General features: G+C 34.5%; 1 protein-coding gene across 1 annotated transcript in view; it reads right to left on the bottom strand.

Annotated features, from left to right (window-relative positions):
• LOC150097737 (WD repeat-containing protein 43-like) overlaps positions 1-17,273 on the bottom strand; it is a 200,893-nt gene that overhangs the window by 149,301 nt on the left and 34,319 nt on the right. Inside the window, exon 3 of the mRNA XM_090407367.1 lies at positions 6,266-6,387. Within this exon, the coding sequence (XP_090263493.1) occupies positions 6,266-6,387 (122 nt within the window). The remainder of the gene's footprint in view (positions 1-6,265; positions 6,388-17,273) is intronic.

The raw sequence follows: 17,273 nt of genomic DNA, 5'->3' as shown, positions 1-17,273 counted from the left end.
TTTTCGTAATGATGATGATTTAAATAAGGCTAATTTAGCTTGGAGGCCTAAAAGAATTGTCCGAGCTTGAATAATCATGACATCTTTACCTTGTAGATGGATCTGTAAGTCATTAAATTTTGAAAATAAGTCCTCCAAGTAGCAAATATGATTCTTATTTCTCTTCAGTTCATCACTCAAAAACAAATTAACAGCTGTAAGAAACTCTAGGGTTGAGTCGAACAACTCAACAAATCTTTGTAGACTTGCACCTCTAGACAACCATCTTACTTCAGTATGAAAGAGTAATTGGTTTGATACTCCATTTTTTTTACAAAGTTTGGCAAACAATCGCGATTTAAGAGGATGAGCACTAATTTGATTAATAGATTTAAAACAAACTCTTAGAGTATCATGCAGTTCGTCACTGAGAGTTTTTACCACCAAATGGTTTCTGTGCAACACACAGTGAACAGTACGTACACTTTGAACTTTTTCTTTCAGAAAGGGAGCGAAGCCTCGATAACAGCCCACCACTGCAGGTGCGCCATCTGTGGCTACTGCTGTTATATTAGTAAATGGAATATCATACTTATTTAAATATTCCTCCAATCGATGAAAAATTGTCAACCCCATTCCATCACTTTCAAGATATTTTGCAAATAAAAATTCGTTAATAATTTGATGTTTGGTTTTACTATAATATCTTACATAAGCCATAAGAATAGAACTATCGAATAAAGATTCATCAAATTGGATGGAGAACTTACTATTTTTGAGTTCTGATACTACAGTGTTTTCTACATCTTCAGCAATTTCCCCAATGTCTTTTCACGGTATTCGCACTCAATGGTAAGCATTTTAAAACAGGGACAGAATCTTTTTTCATTATGTTTCAATTACTTCTTCGATTGCAGGTATAACAATGTCCTCTGCAATTGTATGTGGTTTTCCTTTTTTTGCTATATTAAAAGAAATATTGTAGGAGGCTGTTAATCCTTGTTTATTGTCAGCTTCGGCAGGTGCTTTCATAAACGATTTTATAGTTGGTTGATGTGTGTATTTCTCTTTCAGTTCTTTTAAAAAAGTCAAGACCTTTATCTTTCTTATTGGGATGGAGTCTTTGAAGATGATTTTTCATTTCTGCTGGTTTCATTGCATTGTGTTACTAAAAGTTTTTTCACAAAGAAGACATAGGCTTCGTTTCATTTCTTAATGTAGCAATAAACCCAAGTTTCAAATATTCTAATGAATATTGTCTGCATTTCTTTTTAGCATCTGAAGCTGCCATTGTGGTTACTGGGGTTGTAAAAAATAATTAAAATTGAAGTCAGTAAGCAAAAGTAAAGTCTAAATAATATACTTACTCACGTATTTCTATAGGATGTACAAAACTACCAGCCCTGCTCAACTCTTCAACATAGAGAAGTTTAGTTCGTGAATGAATAACGATTGAATTATGATATGTATGTTGATGAATTTTAGAACATTAACGCTCACTTGTATGTCGATGCACAAAAATGAGACTAGGATCGAATACGTGTAAGTATAAGTAAATAAGCAACCGCGTTCGTGAATGAATAACGATTGAATTATGATATGTATGTTGATGAATTTTAGAACATTAACGCTCACTTGTATGTCGATGCACAAAAATGAGACTAGGATCGAATACGTGTAAGTATAAGTAAATAAGCAACCGCGCACGTGTTGCAATCTCGCTCCCACCGAGCTGGCCGGGCGGGAAACACCGACATCCGTTTATTGGTAAATACGTAATTTTGGCCAACTTGATTGGCCTCCATAACTATTTTCATGACCTTGCTCCATCTTACAGGTCCTAGTCATGTCACTGCTCCCATGATTCACTCTTAATTGCGTTGTCATTCAGAATGGAGGTAATCCAAGTTAACCGAATTAAATATTACCCATACAATGATGTCTTATATTTTTCTATCGACCCCTAACAATGTTATATAGACCCCAGGGGGTCGATATCGACCACTGATCTAGACGAAGGCCTCAAATATAGTTTTTGTTATGAGAAATAACAGTAGCTCAAGTCTGGAGAAAGCAAGTTCTAGCACAAGGCATATCTACTGTTTGTCTATATCAGAGTTCTTCAACCTATTTACACCTGCAGACCAGGGAAAATAGGAGAAATATTTCGCGGACCGGCTGACGGCCAAGACAAAAACATAAACCAATGTAGATAGTATTTTATTTATTAAATTCAATGTTCTGAAATTACAATTTTTAGCTAGTGTGACATCTGCTGCTGCTGCTTAGAGGTTAGAAAATTTGATATATGTGCCAGAGCATTGTTTCTGAGAGATGAAATTTTTGGCGGACCACCAGGAAATTTCCACGGACTGGCACCGGTCCGCAGGTTGAAGAACAAGGGTCTATATAATCCTGTGTTTTTCCTGTCAATGGATAAAACGAAGTCAGAAGATTTAAGCTGAATGTGACAGAGAGACTGATGTGAGAATTGTGGTAGAAGAACTGAAGGTACTCAGTATACTGAAAAATATCAATGTCAATACAATAGTGGGCCTTGACAGTATGTCAACTCATGTGCTACAAGAATGTGCAAATGAACTGGCAGTGCCTCTGATGAAGATGTTCAATTTAAGTGTCAGTCTAAATTGAAGGGAGTGGGAAAGAGGTAAGATGGTTCCATTACATACAAGTGGCTCGACAGAAGTAGCAAATTACAGACTAATTAGTATCTCTGGAGTCATGTTTAAAGTATTGGAAAAATTGGTTAAAATTAAAATTCAGGATTGGTGGATAGGAATGATATTTTATAGGGGCAGCATGGCTTTGTAAAAGGTAGTTTCTGCCTCAGTAATTTCTTCACATTTTATAAGGTGACAGCAGAAATGGATAAAGGAAATGGCTACACCATGATACTGATGGACTTTGCAAAGGCATCTGACAGAATATTGCAAGGAAAACTATTACATAAGGGATAAGGAAGTGGTTGTGCCACTGTATAAAGCACTGGTCAACCACACTTGGACTGTTGTGCTCAGATTTGGTCACTGGTTTTCAATGTGATGTGTAAACATTGGAGAGGGTCCAGAGATGACTTTGGAATGCTGGCTATGGAGAGAGGTAGAAGAGATGTGTACGGCAGAGTTTGGTGAATAGAAGGAAAAGAGGTGATATGACAGAGGCATTTAAGTTGGCGAGAGGATTTTATTGGATTAATCCAGAGGGGATTATAAAAAGAGTAGAAGGCGAGAAAGAGAGAACCAGAGACCATCCCTGGAAGTTATGTCAGAGTGTGGTGAAGACAGGTGTGAGGAGTATATTTTTTACATGGAGAAATCCATCAGTGAATGGAAAGCATTACCAGAATGTGTTGTTAATGCAAAGAGTGTTGAGGATTTCAAGATGCAGTATGATAAATGTGTTGTCAGTCGAATTCTTCTGACTCCATGGAGGATACAATAATAATAAGTTGGAGCAAATGGGAATGGATATGAAGCTGGTGGCTAACAGTCCAATATCAGAGGAGGTGGAGTGGAACCAAGGTAAATGCAGGTGATTAGTGAAGTGCTCCAGGGCTCTGTTCTAGGATAACTATTTAATTGGTACATTAATGATATACAGGAAGATTTGAAGCGGGATATTCAGCTGTTTACCGATGATGCAAAACTAGGGAAGGCAACAGTTGATAGCAAGTGATATAGATATCTTACAGGATGATTTAAATAAATTGGCTGTGTGGGTAAAGCACAATGGTTGTAAATTCAATGTTGTAAAATGTAAAATAATGCACTTTGGGAAGAAAGAATTACATACTTCGTATCAAATTGATGATGGATAGAGATTTGAATTCAGAGGACATATTGCAAAAGTTAGCAAAATAGCACAGAGGATTACTTGAATGCTGAAGAACACATTGACAAAAGAAAATAGGGAGGTTATTATCCCTCTTTATAAGGCTATGATTCGGCCACATGTTGACCACTATGCACAGATTTGATCACCTGCATTTCTTAGGAATTGGGAGGTGGTGGAGAGGATTCAGAGACGAGTGACCAAACTGGTAACAGGTCTGTGGAATGTGCCCTAAGAGGATAGATTGAGGGTGTGTGTGTGAGTTGCAGAGTTTAGCTGAAAGGCAGAAGAGATGGGATATGATAGAAACTTATAAGTTACTAAAGGGATTCTATCAGATTAACACAGAAGAAATTTTTCAATGCATGGGAAGTATGGGGAAAACAAGGGGTCACTTGGAAGCTGTCTAAGATTGTTGTTAGTAAAGGTGTGTAGACTAGATTCTTTACTTGGAGAGTCATGAATGAATTGCCAGAAGTGGTTGTGAGTGTACCAACAGTCAATAGGTTTAAGGAGATGTATGATAGGTATTGTGTTAATGGACAGAGTGAGTCTTCTGCAATGAGTCTTTTGACTCCATGGAGTACCCATATAAATAATAATAATCTACCAACTTATTTGCAAGGAACTTTGAACATATTTTGTTCATTTCCAAGACCGCTGCTTGAACTTCTTGGGATCACCATGTTGTTCTTATTTTTCTATCTTTGCAGACAACTTCATCACATGCCTCCCTAGCTGAATCAATGTTTTCTTCAGAGCTTCCACTGGGATTCTAAGGTTTGGGTATTATTTTCAAGCTGTTTCATTTTTTTTTCTTGAATAATGTTTGTATAATTGAGTCTACAATTCACCTGCAAAAGCTATGCAACTTTATTTTTAAAACTTTCTTACACAGACACTTCCACTTTCACACAGACGCCTAGTCTCTGCAATCTGTATATTAAATAAATATTTCCATGGGAAATGTTCATCTGAAACAGCAATAATTCCCCCACCCTGTACTAAGCCCATTGAAACACGTACAGCTGCCGCCCAACATCCTTTCACAGTACACCTCGAAATCCACAGAACAAGTTTCTTTTCCTTCTCATTCATCCCTGCTACTGCAGTATTGTGGAACAGTCTTCCCCCCCAGATGTATTTTCCAAGAAATACAACATACAGGCGTTCAAATCTAATGTAAGCAAGTTTCTCCTTTTGCAACCCACCATCCATATACGTTACTAACGTACTATAGATTGACCAGCCAACCTCCCGTATATGGGTCCAACATAAAAAAAATAAAAAAATAAAAAATAAATAAAAAATAAAAAAAACATTTCTTTTCATATTACATACAACATTCCATAGTTCTTTTCAATTTGTTATTCATTTTTTTCCTAATTTTTTCTGTAATGGCCACTCCCAATTTCAAAAGTTCTGTATAATCTTGTATCCTGAACTAGCATAAAGATATTGCTATAAACAATATGAGTATGAAGCTTTTCTTATGTGAACTTTTGCACATATGATGAAACATGCTGTTTATAATCACTAGTTTATATCCTGAACAGAAATCAAGCAGGTATTTACCATTATTATTGGCCTTGTGACTTGCCCTTTTCTCAAAATTTTCCCTAACTTTTCTAAGTATTGGGTTGGATTCCATTCTTACTCTGCTGCTCATCAAAGATGAGCTTTTCCATTTTAATCATGTCAGCTACCTTCTTCAATGGCTTGAAAAATTCCTTCACTTCTTCCTTAGGGGAACAGAATATCCATGCCAATGGTACTTCTAGGACAAATAATTTCCTGGTCCATTTCCTCATTTTGAACTTTGCAAACAACTCTACTTGAAACTGCCTTCCAACCCTCGTGTTTGGTGTTAAATGCCATCACAACTCCTTTGTTCCCTTGATCATTATTCCATGAAAATAACATCCTAATCTATTATTTACTAAGATCTCGCCTGTTTTAATACTTCTTTATCTGAGTAACATCAATTATGTTGATGTGGTACTTTCCTAGTTCTGCAAGTTTCAGTTCCTTTCCAATTACGTTACGCTGATGGCTCCTATCTTTAATTCTGACTTTGTGCTTATTCTACTAGCTGACTTTTCATTCTTCACCCTAGTTCCCCAAGAAAAAAACAGCAGTGGCCCTGTTTAACTGGGCCAGTACAAAATCTCATTTGTTTAAGCCAATTGAGAGTACAAATTTGGTGTCAGCTAAGTCCCAAATTCACCTAGAATATTTCCTTTGGAAACTGTAGCTTCCAAAGGAAATATTCTAGGTGTTTTAATATTTAAATATGATTTTTGTTTATCACATGTATCTTGGTTATGGGAAAAAAAAAAAAAAAAAAAACAGTAGAATTAAAGTATACTTTAAAACATTATTGCATAAAGTGTTACACATTCAATGCTATAGTTGTATTAAAACAATTACTTACTATTTTATCTTTCCTGATGAAAGATCCCACTGTACTATGTGCCTGTCATTTGAACAGCTATACAGATGAACAGAATCAATATCCCAACAAATATCATTGATGGAATCTGTATGTCCTCCACTCTGAAATTATTCAAATTATATGGCGATCATACACACAATCATATTCTGTTTATTCATGCAAATATAAATCTTTATTATTATTAAGAGAGACCTCCAGGGAGTCCAGGACTCATCGAACGAGGCCACATACTACACACACCAGTTATCATACTTATTCTTGAATTCATTCACACTACTTGCACTCACAACACCCAAAGGCAATCCATTCCAATCACGCACCACCCTATGAGAAAAAATCTAGCCCTCACCCCTTCTTAGCAGCATTCATTCTCAGCTTCCAAGAATTCCCTCGTGTCTTTTCTCCACCCTCCATAAATTGAAAAATTCCATCAACTGAAATCCTGTACAACCGTTTCAGAAGTTTGTAAGCCTCAATCATATCACCCCCTCTTTCTCCTGTTTCCTAGTGTCTACAATCTACAAATTCTCAGTCTGTCTTCATACTCAGTATTCCGTAATCCTGATATCATTTTTAACTCTCCTTAGCACTCTCTCCACTATATCAGTATCAAAATGGAACTGCATACAATAGTCCAAGTGAGGTTCTTATCATGGCTTCGTAAAGAGGCAAAATGATATCCTTATCTTTACATGTGAACGTTCGTTTCAGCATTGCAATTATCTTTTGAGTTGTATTTGCAATCTTTGCTACATAGCCCCCTGAACTTCAATTTCCTATCTACTAACACTCCAAGATCCGCAGCATCATCAGTTTCGTCAAGCATAATCCCACCAATATAATACGACATTGGATATCTAAGCATGCCAAAGTGAATGACTTTACATTTACTGGCATCCATTTTCCCATGTCTGCAATTTCAGCCTATTCAAATCATTCTGAAAGTACAGCATATCAGCAGCATTTCTGATTATCCAACCTATCTTTGTATCATCAGCAAATAGCTGTATGTCACTTGTCAAATCCTTCCCAATATCACTAATGTATAGATTGAATATCTTTGTATTGGTTATGGGCAGTACTACCCTTACATCCCAGAGATATGGAAAACCCTAATTAGATCTCTTAACACACAGGAAATTAACTTCAATGCAAACTACGTTCCTTAGCATAACGTCCTTAGGATAGTGAATAGATGACATCAATGGCAGAATCATATTAAAAATGAAGATATTAGAAAGGAACTCTAGTTCCTAATGAATGTTTGTTTTCTTGATCATCTAACTAGAGTAATTATTTGGACAATAGATCAAGTGTTAACTAATAAATATTTATTAAACCTACTAGTTTCACCAAACTTTAGCTGTTGGCATCTTCAGGGTACAAGCACTTAGGTTAAAAAACATTACACAAATATGAATAACTGTAAAATTCTAATGATTATAGTTACAAACTAAAATAGCATTGAACGTGAGTGATACACGTATCGCATGTACATGATTAACTAGTTGTTGCTAAGGAACATTCTGTAGTTTGCATTGAAGTTAATTTCCTGTGTGTTAAGAGATCTAATTAGGGTTTTCCATATCTCTGGGAGTATTAAACCCTGGTTCCTGTTAAGGTTATCAACAGAGTGAGCGAATGTAGCTGCTTCTTTAAACATTAGGGAGTGGTAGTCGTCTTCTATGTTAGAGGAACAGCTTTTATCCCACTCAATGACATGGTTAGTTATAGAAAAATGAGATGATAGGCCTGATATGTCTTGTCTGTTGTTTTTGACATAACCAATGTGCTCCTTCTGTCTAATTTTGAGGCTTGTTGATGTCTGCCTGATGTAACTTGAACCAAATGAGCATGGAATATTGTAAACTCCAGCATATTTATAGAAAGGATGGTTATCTTTTGGAGATCTTATTAGTTTACGAATTGTTTCTATAGGTTTGAATGTCACTCTTATTTTGTGTGGTTTGAGGAGACTAGCGAGCTTGTTGGAGATGCTACTCACATGCGGAATTGCGATAGTTTTGATATATTGAGTATCCTCTCGCTCTCTTTGTGGTGGTTTAGAGAAAAGGATTTTGTTGACGAGTGTTCGTGGGTAGCCGTTCATGTACAGATTATTAGATATCAAAGTTAACTCATCTTGAAGGTCCTTGTTATCTGTTGTGATGCGGACAGCTATTTTCTTTAACGTGTACTACGCTGAGTTTGTGAGAAATATGGTGAGAGGGGCTGAAATGTAGATAGCGACCTGTAGATATGGAAAACCCTAATTAGATCTCTTAACACATGAAATTAACTTCAATGCACACTACAGAACGTTCCTTAGCAACAACTAGTTAATCATGTACATGCGATACGCGTATCACTTAGTTCAATGCTATTTTAGTTTGTAACTATAATTGTTAGAATTTTACAGTTATTCATATTTGTGTAATGTTTTTTAGCCCAAGTGCTTGTACCCTGAAGATGCCAACAGCTAAAGTTTGGTGAAACTAGTAGGTTTAATAAATATTTATTAGTTAACACTCGATCTATTGTCCAAATAATTACTCTAGTTAGATGATAAAGAAAATAAACATTCATTAGGAACTAGAGTTCCTTTCTAATATCTTCATTTTTAATATGATTCTGCCATTGATGTCATCTATTCACTATCCTAATTTTTCTCAGAACCCTCAAATCTGCAGTCTCTGGTCTGATCAAGTGTTTTATTCTAATCCAACTCTCAGATTCATTACTTAAAACTCATTTGAACACTTTTGTATACTGTTCATTTGGTGTTTGGGCTAATTTCTGTCTAATTCCATTTAAATTTATTCATCTGGCTATCCACCATACCAGAGCTTTGCTTATTTTGTTGTCTATTTCCAGATTTAACTTGCCATCTTCACAAAAAATTGTGCCTAAATAGGAATAAAACTGAAATATCAAACAATAATGCAAGAACAATTAAGTAGAAGAAACAAAAGCAAATAAACCAATAAATGTTCGATGACATTATAGAAAATATAAAAAATTTGATGTGAATGACTAATGCACAAAATCTTCACATTATGCTATAGAATAGCATAATGCAAAGATGAAATAATTGCATTAGATAACATTACGCTATGGATGAAATGACTGCATTAAATAACAAGTGTACTCAAATTGTTCAAAATAAAGAATTTACAAAGCTAATGAGTAAACTTGCTCAACAGTAGAACTTGCCTGGAAGAAAATAATTTCCAGATATTTATTCTCAGATCTTCTACAGTTCAGTTCTTTGAATGGAGCCCTCTGGTTGGAAAAACCTGGGTTCAAATGGCCAGACTATGATGCAAGGAACCTTTATCAGGACTGTTTTCAATTAAAGGTGAATTATATGGAGATGGAGTTTTTTTTTTTTTTACTCCTAGAAACTCTGCTGGTTTTTCATCCCTCAAAAAAGGCAAACCAGCCCTTTGGACATACATATCTATACATATAGAATACTTACCCTTAGAAAGATGCAGAGGAATAGACAGACAGACAGACAGACAGATAGATGCAGTGGGATAGGTAAATGGAAAGACAGATGCAGCAGAGGAATGGTAAGCTGACTATATTATATTGACTAAAACACTCTAATTAGAGGGGTCAATCTGTCAACGGATAACAAGAATATGGATTTATGACTGCTTAGTTGTAACTGTTAAAAACATAGTATTGCACATGTTAAATGTATTTCTTTTGTGATAAACATGGACATTACAGTATACAAATGAAAGTTTCATTAGATTCCCAGTGTGGTTTGATAGAAATTTTCGATAGTTTTGAACTGTCAATGTTTCCTGGAAGTCATACATGTGAGATGATTAAAGAAAAGTTCCTGCTGTTACAAATATGAGATGCACGTAATTTATGGATTCAACCAATTCGAGACAATGATGCCAATATTCTTAAATGAAGTTTAAGTGTTTAATGTTTTATTCACACATTGGAGTTAGCAACAGTAAAGTATTAATACACAGATATTGATATCAAATTTAATAGCAGTGTATAAAAAAAATAGGGCAGTTTAACTGTTTACCTGCTGCATATTTGAAATTAAAATGTATTCCAACAGAATTCAATATCAGCAATAAAAAAAATTAAAAAAAAAAGTACAAGATGCCCCTGATAGGAAGAATTTTGTACATGCTAGAATGAATAGAATAACAAAGTGCATTAAATATCTATGCAAATAATAGTAATTTCAATACATTAAGCACAAATCTAACACAAAAGCATTGCTAAACTAATTGGAATCTTTTGAGAAGTTACCAAAACCACAAGTTTAAATGTTGTCTTATTTAAACAAGTTTAAATGTAAACTTGTTTGTTATTTTCAGATGCATTCCCAACTATTATAACTCTGAAAGTGTATTTATCTAAAGATGAAGAAAACACTTTTTTCAGAGCAGGATAAATAACAAATCTATGAATTTCTTAACAGAGAAAATTTCTCTGTGAAAAAATTAACAGAAGATTTGACACTTTGTTAAAAAATATTATTTCTACAATATTAACCAAATCAAGCAAAATGTAAAAAGTATTCTAATTAATGAAATAGCTGATCTAGAACTGATGTGTCACTGAGACCAATGACACAGATAACTTTCATTGCTCAATTTTCCATTTTGAAATTTGTTCATATCGCTAATTGAAATTGTCTATCATTCAGAGACAGATAATTTCTGTCAGTTTATCTTCAGGTTCAGCATTGAACAATATGTTCTACAGTTTCCTTTCCTTGATCACTCTGTATCATATTCCTAACCACCCATCGCTGAATTTACCTTTAACTACCACTCCTGAGTTACTAATTGGTCTGTAATTTCCTACTTATGTCTTGCAGCAATTTTTTATGCAATGGAACTATCTTATCTTCTTTCCATTCCCTAGGAACATTGCCCAGAGCTGAGACTTAGATTAAACAACTTTATCAAAGAGACTGTAGTTCTCTTGCATAATCTCATAGCACATGAACTGGCATACCATCCAGTCCCACTGCTGTATTCACACTGATATTTTTCAATATCACCTTCAGTTCATCTATTTCAATTCCCACATCACTCTTGTCACATCTGTAACTGCCAAGTCTTTACCTGGATGTGACAACCTTGCAAAGTGATCACTTAGTAGCTCAACTATTTCTTGTGTCATCAGCATTGATTAAAGCCATTCTTATTCTTCTTTTTACCAGCTACACAACAAAGAAACTCTTTTAGATTTACTTTGGCCTTCTTAACTAATTTTTTTTCAAAATCTAATTTAGACTTTGTTACCATACTAGTCACCCTTCCTGCCTACGTTCTGTATTATTCGTGAACAATGTATCATCTTTTTGTTTATGTTGCCTCCATAATGCTTTCTTGTTTTGCAATTCCTGCTTTATATTGCAACTCACTGATTGAATCCTTACCGGGTTTATCCTCCTGACCCTGGGTGTGCAAGTTGGATACTACCTCTCTCAAAGAAATCCCCGACCCCTTCACATTCACTACCGACATTAAATCCTCATAGCTTTTTATGCCATGGCACTGCTCCAAGACACCAACTACGTTTGTAATAATCACCAGCTCTATAGTTCTCTTTCTTAACTAAGAATTCCACATATTGAGCACCCTCCCAAAACAAGATGCATGGTCAATTTCCTCTTTATACCAGTATCAACAATAGCATAATTAATAAGAGAAAAATTAAACTAAGAAAAGGGGCAGTTTGAGGATTAAAGCTAGATATGTGGAACAAAAATAGGGATGCCTATGCAGAATGGAGAGAGAGAGAGATGACTGTAGTTTCAACATAAAATCTTGCCTTCTCGTGGTACATGCCATTTGTTCACCATTCCAGAATGGGTTGGGAATTTGAGAATTAACACTAAACCATATTCTTACTGAATAAAATTACAGAAAAATATAGTGGTATAATATGATGAAATATCTTTAGAAGTTTTTCCACTTGGTTTTACTATAAATTAAAGATACCAAGAAATTATATACTAAGTTTAATCCTTTATCCAAGCATAAGCAAACAGTTTGCACTTGAACTATTTTTCAGGACTGGGGAAACTTGTTAAAAAAAACTAATGACTTCACATCACTTGCCTTAGTATAATGCAAAGCACATCTTGTGGACATCTATAATGCTATGCATTATGGGAAGGGTCACTATCCAGACTGGATAGTGACCAAGTGATGTTAAGGTTGAAGTAACGTAGAATTCATATTTTCATATACAGATCGCCAAAAGGTGTCACACTTTACTATTAAAATACTCTTGATTAAAGAAAGTTGTTGGAAGTTTTGATTTTACTAAGGCAAGTGATGTGAAGTCATCAGCTTCTTTATACAAGTTGCCTTAGTCCTGAAAATAGTTCAGGGACAAACTTGTTTGCTACTTGGATAAAGGATTAAACCAAGTATATAATTTCTTGGTTATCATGCTGAATGGAGGTGTCAATTGAGTTTTTCCTGCTGTTTTCCTCAGAGAACTAGAACAATCATGGACAGTCAGCTAATGAAACTTCAAAATTCAACTGATATGCAGATAGGCACCATAAATGTAAGAAGTATGAATGGAGAAAAAAGGTAGCACTAGCAGAACAATTTTTAAAATATTTCATATCAGTATAAATGGTGTTTCAGAGACAAAGCTAACAGCAACAAATCCCCAAAACTTTCTTGTTCTGTTACGAGTTAACTAAATTTGATAACAAAGTCTCACATTTAACACAAAATCTTGTGGGCCTCCTTCCTCTTGGAAAGGATGAAGGGAAAGCAGATCCCATTTAAAACTTCAAATTTAGAGAGAGGTTCCCTCCAAGACCAAAGATGTATAAATCTTTATGCATATTTAACCTCCAAATGGTGTCCTATATTATTTTATCCATGTCAAAGATAACAAATCAAGTGTTTATGTTGCAGGAAAGCACAAAACAGTGTAGTTTTTTTTTTCTCAGAAGCCAGATTGCATCTTGCAGAAAAAGGTTACTGCTTTTCAGAAACACCACAGAAGACAAGAATTAATCATTTTTTCAAAGATCTTGCACAAGCAGCTAATAACAGCTACTGACAATAATTGGTTTGAATTTTTTTTTTTTTTTGCCAGAAATTCAACCTCACCTGTCAACCATCATGGAAGATGGTTGACAGGTGCTCCACCATCTCATAATGGAGGTCATCCAATCTTGTCCTACAATACTTTTTTGTTTTTTAATGGCCTCTTTGAGAAGACTAGAATTTTTCATTCCATTTAAGAAGAATGGAATTTGATGCTTTTATTTTTAACAGTAGAAATTTGGAGGAGTAAGATGTTGCCAATGTTGTAGAAAAGCTCTCCTGAAGAGTTGTCATAGTAAAACCAAAATAATCACTCACTCAACGTTTCAACTTTCATATCAAGGTCATCATCTAGAGTATAAACATATATACAAAGAAATAAGCTACACGGTATGCTAAAGTCACAATAATTTGGTAAACCATTAAAACTACTGGCCTGACCTCTGGTGAAAAAAAAAAACATTATTACATCAAAAATGGAGTCCTGTTATTATTATTATCTATTTGGTTACAAATCATTAAGATATATATTAAGTTAGAGAGCAACATACTCTCACATAAATTATTGCTTAGAGTCCTAAAGTAAGAGTTTGCTGGAAAACTTGAACTTAAGTGGGCTGAATGTGTGCCACCCAAATTCTTTGATTTTTATGCCACCATTATTGTTAAGATCAGGATTGTTGATCAAAATTTCATAGGCTTCTTTAAATTTGCATTGATATCATATGAATTTGGATGGTACGTATTCAGCTCACTTAAGTTCTTCAAGTTTTCCAGCAAACTCTTACTTCAGCTCTTATTGGCCACCTTCTGTATGGTTTTGTTCTAATTTATGTAATTATGTGAGAGCATATTGCTCTCTAGCTTAATATATCTCTTAATGATTTGCAATCAAATAGGACTCTCTTTGATGTAATAAGTTTTGTTTTTTTTCCACCAGGTCAGGCAAGAAGTTTTCATGGTTGACCAAATTACTGTAACTAGCTTTCCATGCAGAATGTAATATAGCTTGTTTCTTTGTAATTATGTGTATACTCCACATGGTGACCTTGATATAAGGTCAAAATGTCGAGTGATTATTTTTGTTTATATTAAGCTAAAGTTTTACTATAACATGGTAGTTGTTCCATAATTTTTAATAATGAATGCTCTCATTTCAGTAAAATTATAGAGACTACAACAGTGTTAGGAATAATTACTTTAATTTCCCAATGTTTCGACCCTCATATTAAGGTCATCATCTGGAGTATATTACATTTCAAACTAAAGTGAGAGAGATTTGATCAACCGTTATGCTACTGGACTGATCTCTAGTGGGGGGGGGGGGCTACAACCTATTTATAACATCATCAGAGAACAAATTCATTTGGTAGTTTTAATACAGCAAAAGTGGTAGCCTAATCCATAATTTAACACGAGTGTTGTTACATTAGAGTAAAAATCCTAAATTACTTAGTCCTATTTATAATTAACTGTTAGACTAAAATGTTATGTGGGCAGAATATGTGCCATCCATATTCTTGGAATTTTTAGATCACCATTATTGTTAAGATTGGGGTGATTGATAAGAATTTCATTGGCCTCCTTAATTCATGCTCACACAATGTTTTGGTGCAATCAGAAAGGCCAGATTTACCATAGTTGTTAAATTTAATGTGCAGTTTATGTTCCATTTTTTCTGATAGGAATTGTGCATCCTGTTTCACCTATATATGGCAAATTATAGGTGCAATGAATACGGTATAATCTAGGGTCGGCCAGCGAAGGAAGTGGATCCTTGGTGAGTTCAACAAGTTCTTTAATTTTGCAAGAGGTTTAAAAGTTTTTTAAAAGTTGTTTAAGATTTTTTGCAGGATGCATTAAAGGTGGCATTAAGGTTGTATTTTGTTTTATATCCCTTTAATGTAAGAAATGGCTACAGTTTTATTATAAATTCATTTATTTTTATTATTAATTGGAGTCTTCTGAAGAATTTTGTTGATAGTAGTTTTGCTGTAGCCATTTTTCTGGAAGGTCATCATGTATCCTCAAGGAGTGTACAGGATACGATAGTTCTACATGAAAAACTTACATCATTACTAATTTCCTATCTACAATTTTCCTCCGAATCAATCTGTTATCTGTCAAGACTTCAACATTATAAGTTCTTATATTTCTATCTACTAAGGCACTTTTTACTGTATCAATCCACCTATACCACCTATGTCTTCCTCTAGATCTTTTTCCTGCCAACCGTGTAGAGAACACTTGTTTTGCTAATCTTTCCTCTCCCATTTGCTGTTTAAGTGACCATACCACCTGATATTAGCCCTGCTAATACATTCATCAATGCTGACAATGTCAAGTTCTTTCCTAATATCCTTGTTTTTAATATGATATTGTATTGCCATTGATGCCATCTGTTCATGCCCCTAATCTTTCTCAGGACTCTCATATCTGCAAAGTGTTTTATTTCAAATCCACTCTGAGATCCATAAGCTAAAATTGGTTTGAATACTGTCTTATATACAGCTAATTTATGTTTTAACTAATTTCTCTCTTATTCCACATAAATTTATTCAGTTGACTTCCTACCATACCAGCTTTGTTGATTCTGTTGTCTATTTCCATATTTAATTTACCATCTTCATTAAAAATTATGCCTGAGTAGCTGAAATGTCTGACTTGTTCTATAGGTTCTCCATTCACAATGCAGTTGGTATTTTCAATGCTTCTGCCTATTTCCATTGTCTTTGTCTTGTTATTGCTGACCTACATACCATATTTATTACAACAGTTATTCAATTTATTCAGGGAATCTTGCAGACTTATAGTGGATTTATTTAGAAGTATAACATCATCCGCATAAAGCAAAGAGCTAAGATTAACATCTCCAATTTTGATATCAGGTTTAATTGATCCATATAGATAATGAATAACAGAGGGGATAACATATATCCTTGTCTGACACCAGATTTAACATGAAACCATCTTCCTGTACTTCCTTCAATTCTAACTGCTGACTTACAACTTAAATAAAGTTTAAGTATTGCTTGATATAATCCTTCATTGACACCAAATACAACTGTAGCATTTCGAATAGCTTCTCTCTTGGCACCTTGTCATATGCCTTTTTCCAGATCTACAAAACTTAAATACAGATCTTTGTTATATTCCCATGATTTCTCAACAATTTGTCGTAAAGTGAAAATGTGAGCCTCTATTTGGCCTGAATCCAGCTTCACTTCCACAATCCTTATCAACTGTTTCTCAAGTATACTTGCATAAATCTTACCAGGAACACTCAGTAGCAAAATAGCTCTGTAATTCTCACATTCAGTTTCATTTTCCTTTTTAAATATGAGTATTATGAGAGCTCCACTCCAATCATCTGTGATTGGAGTGGAGTGCAGTGCAGCCAGCATAAAACTTTTTATTTTATACCTCCATACTTGGGCATTTCTTGTGAGATATCATCTACTCAAGCTGCCTTTCCAAATTTCAGGCTTTTTCTACTTCAAGTATGGATACATATTCCTACATGTTCAATATGAAATTCAGTTTTATTCTGCTAAAGATTAAATTTTGATCACTTCCAATTTCAAATCCTCTGTATACTCTAATGTCCTGCACTAGGAAGAAAACATCACTATCAACAATAATATAGTCAATGAGACTTTTCTTATTCTTTACCTCTTTTTTTCCATGTGAATTTGTGCATATTTTTATGTATGAACATTGCATTAGTAATAACCAGTCCATGTCCTCAGCAGGCAATCCAACAGGTATTTGCCATTATTATTAGCTTTGCTCTTTTCTCCAAATTTTCCCAAAATATTTTTGTATATCTGACAATTATTTCCTACTCTGCTATATAGATCCCCAACAAGGACCAACACTTCATTTTTTATTGTGTCAGTTGCTTTTTCTAAAGCCTCAAA

The sequence above is a fragment of the Typopeltis vanoorti genome, chromosome 17 (genome assembly GCF_054136105.1).
Source record: "Typopeltis vanoorti isolate ZY-2024b chromosome 17, IOZ_Tvanoo_1.0, whole genome shotgun sequence".
NCBI classification, from domain to species: domain Eukaryota; kingdom Metazoa; phylum Arthropoda; class Arachnida; order Uropygi; family Thelyphonidae; genus Typopeltis; species Typopeltis vanoorti.
Note: the sequence above shows the minus strand (reverse complement) of the source record. Positions and strands in the feature narration are given on the sequence as shown.